General features: G+C 43.2%; 1 protein-coding gene and 1 long non-coding RNA gene across 2 annotated transcripts in view; one reads left to right on the forward strand and one right to left on the reverse strand.

The window, feature by feature from the left end:
* LOC108491322 overlaps positions 1-1,162 on the reverse strand; it is an 8,231-nt gene extending 7,069 nt beyond the window's left edge. The window contains exon 1 of the long non-coding RNA XR_001872690.2: positions 1,047-1,162. This is a non-coding gene — a long non-coding RNA (uncharacterized LOC108491322). The remainder of the gene's footprint in view (positions 1-1,046) is intronic.
* A 110-nt stretch (positions 1,163-1,272) lies between these two features.
* Psmd12 (proteasome 26S subunit, non-ATPase 12) overlaps positions 1,273-11,376 on the forward strand; it is a 28,258-nt gene continuing 18,154 nt past the window's right edge. Inside the window, exon 1 of the mRNA XM_008843194.3 lies at positions 1,273-1,481. Within this exon, the coding sequence (XP_008841416.1) occupies positions 1,374-1,481 (108 nt within the window). The 5' untranslated portion in view covers positions 1,273-1,373. The remainder of the gene's footprint in view (positions 1,482-11,376) is intronic.

The raw sequence follows: 11,376 nt of genomic DNA on the forward strand, positions 1-11,376 counted from the left end.
TTAAATATATATTTATATTTTTTTGGTGCTGAAGGGAATGAACCTGGGGCCCATTTTGCTATTTAAAATTTTGCTTCTCCTTTAAACCCATGATATTACCCTGTTATGTTTATGGACAGATAATATTTTCCATGATTTTCAATAAAGCATAAGGAAAAGTCTATTCAGGATGCATATTGGTACTAATTAAATTGAGAATGATTAATATAACAAATACTCCAACATCTCTCGTTTGCCTCCCAAGCTACTTTTGACATGACATATACAACCTCACACATTTCCTTTTCAAAGATTCTGGATTTTTTTTCTTTTTCCGATCCTACATTACTTCATAGGGACTTAGAGGGTACAGATGACAACAAAATAAAATCTGTATGGGCCTTAAATTTTCCACTTTTCGACTAGGAGATATGGCTCTTCGGTTAACAGCACTGACTGCTCTTGCAGAGAACCCGGGTTCGATTCCCAGCACCCACATGGTGGCTAACAACCAACTGCAACTCTAGCTCCAGGGAATCCGATGCCCTCTTCTGAACTCCTCAGGCACTGCACGGTATGGGCATTATACTTAAATATATGCACTCATACACATAAAATAAAAATAGTAATTTTTTTAAATTGCAATTTCCAGGCCGGTTAGATGGCTCAGTCGGTAAAGGTACATGCCACCAAGCTTGAAGACCTCATTTGTATCTCCAGGAACCACAGGGTGGAAGGACAGAACCAACTCCTGCAAATTGTCCTGTCCTCTACACGTGTGTACACACACACACACACACACACACACACACACACACAAAATAATAACTGCTTTTTTTTCAGAAATGTGACCTGTTGCCTCTAGTGATTCTTCTTATTGGCACAGTGAACTGAGTAAAATCGAAAACAAATACACTGTTATATTAAACAATATAATTAATGTTAAATTAACGAGCCGCCACATTTTTTCTTATGAGCAACTAGAAATGCCGCAGCTCAAAGCCTGATTCTCAACCAGAGAAAATCTTAGATTTGTCTTCGGATTCGATTTTAGCCTCTTGACTTACAGATGAGAAAACCGAGGTCCGAGAAAAGTGGCTCGACCGACGGTTCTGAAAAACCGCAGTTTGAAGCAGAGGACATAAGACTACTAGGACGTCCGGCTCAATCTCAGACGCGAAAACCCCCAGGAGCTGCGAGCCCCGCCCCTTAGAGGGCCCGCCCCTAGAGCTGTCCGCGGCAGTGCCTGCCTGGCGGTCAGCGCAGAGGGCCTCGCGGGGTCCTTCGTGCTGGCTCCCGACACACTGCCTGAGAGGGTGCGCGGGCGACTTCCGGTGTGAGTGACGAGTGGTGGCCACAGCAGGGGGACAGCCGGGGACGGTCAAGCAGGTACCATGGCGGACGGCGGCTCGGAGCGGGCCGATGGGCGCATCGTGAAGATGGAGGTGGACTACAGCGCCACGGTGGACCAGCGCCTGCCCGAGTGCGAGAAGCTGGCCAAGGTGAGGGGAGGCCGGCCGGCTGTTGGCGGGCGCCAGGGGCTGAGTCACGGGTGCAGCCTGCCTAGGCCTCAGGGGGCCTGCGGGCTTGCAGCGGGCATCCGGGTTGCCTGCCCAGCCCAGCTTGGGCCTGCTGGAGTGGGAGACCCACTAGCCGGTTGCTAGTGCCTCCATTCTTCCCAGCCCTGCTCGAGATAGATGGGCACTTGTTTCCCATGGACGTTAACGCCCCGTTTTAGTCCTTGCCTTTTCTCGGGACGCTAAGGAACGTCTTAGTTTAGTCATTTCTCACATTCATGCTAGATCAGAGGATGTGATTTCATTGTTGCTGTGGCCGGATCAATTTATGTAGTTAAATCGTTTATAAATCATGGCAGTGTGCCTGGTCTTTGGTCGGAAGATGGAGCAGGAAAGGGAGAGTGCAAAGGTAATGGAGCAAGAACCTCTGTCCTCAAGGAGAGCATATTCTCAACGAATTAGGCCAAGTCAAGCATGGTCATAGTCATCCAAGTTACTGGAACAGAGAAATAAGCTGTTTATTCTTAGGATGAGATGCTGACATTTGTATTGGGCCTGATTAAGAAGAAATAAAGTGCAGGATAGCCTAATAGGTCAAGTATTGGACGGTGGCCCAACTATTTATCATGGACTAGCTTGTATATGTGTGTTTATTTTGCGGTGCTGCACACGTCAAGCAAAATACTCTACTATTGCGCTACATCCCCCAGCCCCTCAACTGGGAACATACCTTGACCCAAACATTTTGACACCCTGTGCTATGTGAGAGGCAAGGTTATGTATCATTTTATACGTAAAGAAACTGAGACTGAAAGTAATTTGCCCACGGTTACAGTTAGACTGAAAGTAATTTGCCGGAGGTTACAGTTAGGAGTAGCCAGAAGCTGGAATTCAAGGCTAGATTTGCCTCATTAAATATGGGTTGTTGGTGAATGGGCTCCATCATTGCTCTTGCTAAAAAGTACGCCAAAGGCCTTAAATTCCTTCAGCAGTTCAGCCACACACAAGTGTTAAAGTCATTTAGGGGCTGAAGAGATGGCTCAGTGGTTAAGAACACTGGCTGTTCTTGCTGTCCTCCATGGGCATTGCACAACATGGGTGCACTTACATACATGCAGGCAATACACACATACACATAAAATAAAAATAATAAACAACTTTTTTAAGTCACTTGGATGCACACACTGCCAGAGTTGTTTTTGTCCCTGAAGGAGCTTAATATGCAAGTATATCTTGTAAGGTGAAAAAAATGCCAAGGAGTGCACCACGGTTCTTAAAAACCTTTAAAAGGTTCTTTTAGGCTGGGTGATGGCACACGTCTTTACTTCCAGCACTCAGGGAGGCAGAGACAGATGGATCTCAGTGAGTTTAAAGCCAGCTTGGTCTACGCCGTGAGTTCCAGGACAGCTGGGGCTACAGGGAGACCCTGTCTCAAAAAGACAGAAAAAAAAAAAAAAATTATTGTTACTTGTGTGCATGATTGGGAGAGTGAACTCAGATTGCCCAGGTTGTACTTTCAGCGCCTTTATCCACTGAGCCATCTCCTGGCCCTAAAGCAATCCTTTTAATGCTTTGCTTTTCTTAGAAAAAAAAAAAAAATTTAATGGAGCTTTACAATAACAAGGATGGGGAAAGATCATAAAGGTGATATACATGTATTTCTTAAATTTAGTATGCATGCTGAGGGGGAACTGTAAATTCAGTTTTATTTTATTTTATCTTTTTGAGACAGGGTCTCCCTGTAGCCCCAGCTGTCCTAGAACTCACTATGTAGGCCATGCTGGCCTTGAACTCACAGAGATCTGCCTGCCTCTACCTCCAGAGTGCTGGGATTAAAGGCGTGCACCACCACACCCAGCTGTAAATTCAGTTTTAAATTAAGCTTTATAGAAGGAAAAGAAACATCTTCAGTTCCATTAGGGTGGGAGAACTCTTAATATCTAATACTACAGTGTCAGGCAGGTAACAACCAGCATTTATTGAGTCCTCTCTATAGTATTGGGTACTCTGCTGAGTGTTGTCATGTTCTGTAAGTCACTTGATCCTCACCTCAACCTTGTTCAATATCATTCTTACTTTACACACAAGGAAACTGAGGGTACCAGTACTTGGTGATATAGCCCCCATCATATAAATACAGTAGTAAAGTAGGAAAGTCAGGATGTGAATCCAGGCAGGCTGAGTTGAAACTCGATTCCAGCACCCTGTTGTTCTCAGTGAGTCAGATGTCATGAGAACCTTATCTTCTGAGCACCTGCCCAGGGAGAGAGGCAACTCTCCACCTCCAGTTAATCATCCCTGAAAATGGATTCTAGTCAACACTGCTAGTTTGAAGGGGAACCCAGAAATCTGGATTTTTATATGAAATACTATAATAGTTAGAAACTGCATACTAGTCTGTCCTTTTTTTAAAATATTTTTATTTTATGTGTATGCATGTATTGCCTGCATGTAGGTAAGTGCACCCATGTCGTGCAATGACCGAGAAGGACAAAAGAGGCCGTCGGATCCCCTGGAACTGGAGTTACAGACAGTTGTTAGCTGCCATGTGGGTGTCGGGATTCAAACCCGTGTCTTCTGCAAGAACAGCCAGTGTTCTTAACCACTGAGCCATCTCTCTAGCCCTGAGTCTGTCCTTTTTTTAAAAAAAAAAAAATTCTTATTTTATGTGTGTGAGTCTATTGCCTACGTGTAGGTAAGTGCACCCATGTTGTACAATACCCAAGGAGGTCAGGAGAGGGCGTCAGATCCCCTGGAACTGTAGTTCCAGACAGTGGTCAGTTGCCATGTAGGTGCTGGAACTTGAACCTGGGTCCTCTGCAAGAGTAGCCAGTGCTCTTGGGGCTGGAGAGATGGCTCAGCGGTTAAGAACACTTGAGTGTTCTTGCAGAAAACCTGGGTTTGAATCCCAGCACCCACATGGCAGCTAACAACTACCCAAAACTCCAGTTCCAGGGGATCCAACAGCCTCTTCTGTTCTCTGCGGGCACTGCACCACATGGGTGCATTTACCTACATGCAGGCATAACACTCATGCACATAAAAATAAAAATAATAAGCCAGGCGTGGTGGCGCACGCCTGTACTCTCAGCACTTGGGAGGCAGAGGCAGGCGGATCTCTGTGAGTTCGAGGCCAGCCTGGTCTACATAGTTCCAGGACAGCTGGGGCTACAGGGAGACCCTGCTTCAAAAAGACCAAAAAAAAAAAAAAAATTAAAAATAATAAAAATAATAAATAAAATACTTTTTGGACCACATGGTGTAGATTTAAACAAAACATATCTGCAGGCTAGTCACCGCCTGAACTTCCACTTTAGAATTAACAATATACTCACAAAGGAGAAATCCATTATTTATTGTAGAAAGTACAACTAAATCAGGGTCATACCAGAAATTCCAGCACTTAGGAGGCTGAGGCAGAGAGTCTTTGGGGGAAGTTCAAGAACAGCCTGGGCTGCATAGCAGGACTCTTGTCTCAAAAGAAGAGGAAAGTAGATTAAAATGTTGTCCAAGACAAAGTCTGTCCTGCTGCAGTTCTAGTAACAAGTGTGATTTTTAATTTAGGACTCGGAAATGCCAGGTGCCTTTCTGGCTGTTTGATGAGTAATAAAAGTGGTCAAAACAAAGAATATTTGGGTCTGTTAAACTAGGTACAATAAAAATATTTAGATTCTGAGGGGGTGGTTTGTTTTATTTTGTTTTTAAAGCCTTTATGCTTCCCAAACAAAACAAAAGGTATGTGTGTGTATATGACCCATATGTATATGGGTCAAGTTTTTGTTTTTGTTTATGTATATGAGTGTTTTGCCTATATGTCTATATGTGTACCACATGTGTGTCAGGTACCAGAAGAGGCCAAAAGAGGGCATTGGATCCCCTCAAACCAGAGTTACAGAGAATTGTCAATTTATATGTGGTGCTGGGAAGTGAACCCAGGTCCTCTGCAAGAGCAGCATGTGCTCTTAACTGTGCTGAGACATCTCTCTAGCCCTGTAGGAAAGAGGACTTGGAGACAGGAGAATACACTGCTTTTCAGGGGACAGGGGGGTCTTTTGGGGACAGGGTCTCTCTGTAGCCCCAGCTGGCCTGGAACTCCCTATGTAGACTAGGCTGGCCAAGTGTTGGGATTAAAGGCGTGCGCCACCACTCCTGGCTTGCTCTTTTCATTTTTGAGAAGAAAAGTTCAGTGGTTTATCTTAGGTTTATCTTGGGTCACCTAACAACAAGAATAGTCATCAGTTTTGCAACATCTCACTTCCTCTTGAATGGATCATCAGTTCTACACTTAATTGTTTATCTTACATGTGAAATTTGAAGGTGAAAATTGTGGGTACAGGTACTTGATAAAATGTGAAAAAACTATATTTAGCAGAAACCTTTAAAAGGCAGGCTCTAGGCTGGAGAGGTGGCCCGGCAGTTAAGAGCACATACTGCTCTTTCAGGGGATCCTGTGCCTCTAGCCTCAGGCACCTGCACTCATTCATACATGCCCACATACAGATGCACATACTACATAATTACAAAATAAGAATCTTAGCCAGGCGTGGTGGCGCACGCCTTTAATCCCAGCACTTGAGAGGCAGAGACAGGCGGGTCTCTGAATTCAAGGCCAGCCTGGTCTACATAGTGAGTTTCAGGCCAGCTGGGGCTACAGGGAAACCCTGTCTCAAAAAAACAAAAACAAACAAAAAAAGAATCTTTAAAAAGGTGGTTTTGTTTTTAAGACAGACTAAAGTCTAGACCTGAGTAGTAAAATTGCCAGACCTCGCCATTCTAATCTCCTGACACACGCTCGACCTAGTCCATTTCTACGCATGACCTAGTCCATTTCTTTTGTCTCATCAGCAGGACGATGAGATGATAAAAGTGACACTAGTTTTCCATGGCAGTCATCTCTTCATCTCTGAGGAGGGCCTCACCTTTTCTGATCTACAAACTAGAGGTTCAGCAGTTGTCAGTGCACAGGACTTTCTGTTTGATTATGGTGGACCTGGCACATGGTTATTAGAGACTGCCTATGTCTTTTGTTGGTTTGTTTTGCTTTGCTTTTTTTGAGACAGGGTCTCCCTGTATCCCCAGCTGGCCTGGAACTTGGTGTGTGTAGAGCAGGCTGGCCTTGAACTCAGAGATCTGCCTGTCTCTGCCTCCCAAGTGCTGGGATTAAAAGCACGTGCCACCATGCCTGGCCATGCCTTGTTTTTTGAGATAGTCTCACTGTGTCACACTGGTTAGCCTGTAACTTGCTGTTTAGACCAGGCTGGCCTTGAACTCCCAGAGATCTGTCTCCTTTGCTGGAATTAAAGGCATGGGCTATCTAGTTTATACTGACTTCTGAATCCTTTGTCTCTCCTTCCTCTCAAAGCTTTCCATTTCTTTCAGTCACCTGCAGCTTCTTCTAAGCATATATTAGCAATAAAGAGGACATGAAGTATTAATCAGTTTAATGCTTGTTACCTTGAACAAAAGACACCTTTAAGAAGTAGGTCACATACAAGTATGAATTGGTTTTAAAATTCAGCTGTTTGTTGTGGTCGCTGTGTATGAGCAGTTCCTTACTTGTTTCAGTTGTTTAGCAAACCATTAGCAGATTGGATTTATTTAGGAGTTAATGGAGGCAAACATATAGAACCTACGTTTGAGCTGAAGAAACTTGTTAGTCACTACCTCATTTATAAGGATTATGTTAATGAGAAAATAAGTCACAAAAGTCTACACATTTTAACACTCTGTTTTGGGTGGCTTTTAACACATCTTGTTCCTTTGTGTTGAAAGGCAGCCTGGAAGAGGCAGAATTTCAGAAACCATATGAATAGACAGGAAGAAGATGCTTAGTCATAGGACTGAACATCGAAAAGTTCGGGGAAGAAGTGAGATGATTTGAGGATTGGAAGTTGTAGTATTTAATGAAGTCAATGGTAGTGTACTTCAAATAGCACAGCTATGTAATTTGTCACATCCTTATTGTGACACAATCAAGAATTGTAAGTCATTAATATCAGCTGAATAGTTCAACACAGGTTGTGTGCAAGTTGGTACCCAGGAAGCTACAATTAAGCAAGGATGCAACCCTAAAGAGCCCACAGACTACTTAGTGGGTAGGACATATACACTTAGCACTATTATACAGGTGTGGAAAAATACCTACAGGCCAAGCGCAGTGGCTCATGCCTGTATCTCACCACTCAGGAGACCAAGGCAGAAAGATCACTACAGGTGTGAGGATGCCCTGGCCTGTAGAGTGAGACCTTGTCTCAAAAAACTCACAAAGATAACTAGAGAAGCAGTGTTCCGTGCTTGGCTGGTGAAGCTTCACACCGAGCTACCTTGATAAACAGCAGAGCTGTGGTCCCTGCACTTCCAAAGGTTAAATTCTAGTAAGATTGCAAACATTAGACTGTAGTTCATTGCACAGCAGAGTCTATAGGGCTGAGTGTTAAAGGAGGTGCTGAGTGACCACTGACTTTAGAGAACATTAGCCCAAAACACGTTTCTGAGAAGGCTTTATTCTTTAAGCATTCAAACTTAAGTTTTAATATAAAAATTCCCATCTTGACGTGATAAAGTAATGAAATTCCCTTCTGTTGACTCTGTCTGTGTAGTTTGTATATTCTAACTTTACTGCTGTGGCTTTTATTAAAAGTATTTCTCCCCCGTATAGTTATGGTGACAAGATTCCTCCAGCCCCTCAGTAATACAATAAGATAGTCCTATGCTGGGTAGATGGTTAAAACATAAAACTTTCAAAGACGTTCTTTAAGTTGACCAACATTTAGGTAATAACAGCCTTCCCATCATCTTTTTAATAAACTGCTAGCTATCACCCTCTGGAGAGAGACGTGAAGGTTCATTGTCCAATTTTACTTGATTTTTTTGTATGTATTTTGGTGGAAATATATACTTTTAGCAATATACTTGCTATAAGCGTGTTGTCCAACAATTCTTCCAAAGAGTATATCAGAAATAAACTTGTTGAATTCTTCAATATCAAAAAATGTGTTAGTTGTACCCTTAAAATTGAATGCCGGTTTGGCTGGATAAAGGAGTCATAGTTTAAAGCTTTTTTTTTTTTTGGCAGAATCTCTGTGATTCTGGCCCACTGACTTCTAGCATCTACGGTGCCTGGTGATAAGTCAGCTGTCATTCGGATTCTTGTTCTTCTGTAGGTTATTTCTTTTCTCTCTAGAAGCTTTTAGGATTTTCTGTTTATCATTAGAATCACAAAACTTCACCAGGATGTATCTATGAGTGAGTCCGTGTTCATCAACTATATTGGGTATTTGATGAGCACTGATAATCTCAAGACCCGAATCCTTAAACTCTAGAGAGTTTTCTTCAATAATTTATTTAATTATGTCCTTTGCTCCATTCTCTTTGTCATCGTTTTCTGGGATTCCTATCACTCTAACGTTGGAGCTTTGCAGCCTGTCTTCTCTAGCTCTTAGCTGTTCTTTAGTTCTTTATCAATTATCTCCTTGGACAGTTGAGCTGTATCCTTAGTCCTTTCACTACATCCTCTTGATCATTCTCTCGCGCGTCAATCATGCGAGCTAAGCTACTCAGATCATCCACTGAATTCTTAATCTCTAAGACTTCCTTATAAGTACTGTTTCTTTATATGTTCTGTCTCCCCTTGCAACTCTAAACAAACTGATCACACTTCTAAAGTTTTCATCTGTTTCCTGGATTAAGGCTGCTTCTTTGGCTGTTAGCTCCTATTTGCAGAGTTTTATGTCTCCTTTTCTCTGTTCTTTAAAAGTGTAACTTGTGAGGGAGGACTCAGGTTTACACAGAATGCCATTTAGGATCACCAATACTTACTTCTGGTGATTCTGATGGAGGGGCCAAATACAAAAGAAATATGGTGTACCAACTCCTTGACTTTGGAACATAGCAGTTCCTTCTTCCTCCTAGGTTTTGTGACCCTCCTGCCACTTCACCAGCTTTTTCTTTCTGTGAAGATTTTTAGTGCGCTGTTGATACTGCAGTGCACAGCTCTTAGCAGTGTGAGTGTCCATGTAGGGGCGTTCTTTAGCACCCTGCTTCTGAGTTAGAATGCTGTGTGTTTCTCTGCACTCCACCTGAGCAAACACAACCACTATCTTAGTGAACAAAAGGTATTTGGCATTTTTTACTTTTTTGCACTTTATTTTCATGTAATAACCATTTCCCTATAGTGGTTCCTTTGACCAAAGCAAAAGGCATGATTCCAGGGAATCAGTGCACTGGAACGGAGGGAGTGCAGGATGAGGGAAGAGCCCGAGGTCTGGATCTCTTGCTTCTGGGGCTGAGCAAGTCACTCAAACCGTTTGCTAAGTCTTAATCGCCTAATGAGGTAACAATCTGTAACGGACTTCTCAGGTCTAAGATTCTTCGATCTTTTGTCACTTACTAACCTTCAGCTCTGGAGAATTTGTAGATTTGTTCATTGTTCTCCTGTAATGAACATTTAGCCAGTATTGTGTATGTGGATCCATACAGCTTTCAGGACTGGTGCTCCCTGTCGCATAGAAAGCATTGTTGTATGTTCCTATGTTCCAGATTTGATTTGAAGAAGTTCAAACAGTCCATAAAATGTGCTGTGTGGTTTGACTGGGTGTATACTTCAGCAACAGAATGTGTGCTTAGCATGTACAAGGCCCTGTGGTCAATCCCTAGCACACCTCCCAGACCCCCAGCATAAAAAGAAAATACTTGTTTTATATTTTGGAAAATAAGGCAAAGCACAAACATTTGTGACCTTAATTTAAATGTTTTTTAGTTGGTTTCATTTATAAGTAAAAGCAAGATAGTACTCAAAAACTATGGGTGAAACACTGACGATCCAACCCAGGGCCCTGTGCATGCTAGAGAAGCATTCTACCACTGAGCTTACACCCCAGCCATGTTTCATGTTCAGCAACGTCTCGCTAAGTTGACTGACAGGCTGGCCTCAGACTTGCAGTCCTCCTGTTCAGTGCCTCACTTGCCCCTCTACTTTCTCTCATCTTCCAGAGGGCTGTATTTAGACTGGATCAGGTCTTTCCTAAGAGCATGACTTTGAAGAACAGCTTGTGCATGCTCTCTCAGGTGGTCTTCAAAGCATTTATTCTTCCCAGTCTTCAGAGTCACACTACCAGTTAAGAGTTTCTGTGTAGAACAAGATAAACAGGTATCACCACTCCGAGTTGATAAATTCAGAGTTCAAAACAAAGATACCTGAGGTGTCATTGTAGTTCCAGGTTCAATTTTCTTAGACTTCTTTACATATTAAAAGGCTGTGGGTCTGTGAGTATAGCTCACTTGACCAGTAAAGTGCTTGCCTCACATGCAGGAGGCACTGGGTTCTGTCCCCAGCATACTTTAAACCAGGTGTGGTGATGTACACCTGTAACTTAGGAGGTGGAGGCAGGGGGGACAGAAATTCAAGGTCATTCCCTCCTATATATAAAGTTTCAGGCCCAGCCTGGGCTACATGAGTCCTACTTCAAAAAAACAAACAAACAAACAAAAAACACTATCAGAGCCAGGCTCCCAGCTGAGGCAGGCAAGCCAGTCTAGTCTACATAGTTCTAGGCTAGCTGGGGCTATAGGGAGACCTTGTCTCAAGAAAATGAGAGTGGGTGTGGCAGGGAGAAACTTGTGGGTGGGACTGGGATTGTGGTTCAGTGGTAGGGCACATGCCTAGTATGCCCAAGGCCCTGGGTTCCTGGGTTCCATCCCCAGCAACACGCATATACACATATGTGTGTGTACACACACACACACACATACACACACACACAGAGAGAGAGAAAGGAAGAAGGGAGGAAGGAGGGAGGGAGGGAGAGAGAGAGAGAGAGAAAGAGAAAGAAAGAAAGAAAGAGAGAGAGAGAGAGAGAGAGAGAAAGAGAGAGAGAAAGAA

Source organism: Nannospalax galili, unplaced genomic scaffold, assembly GCF_000622305.1.
Source record: "Nannospalax galili isolate Female #2095 unplaced genomic scaffold, S.galili_v1.0 scaffold781, whole genome shotgun sequence".
NCBI lineage: Eukaryota > Metazoa > Chordata > Mammalia > Rodentia > Spalacidae > Nannospalax > Nannospalax galili.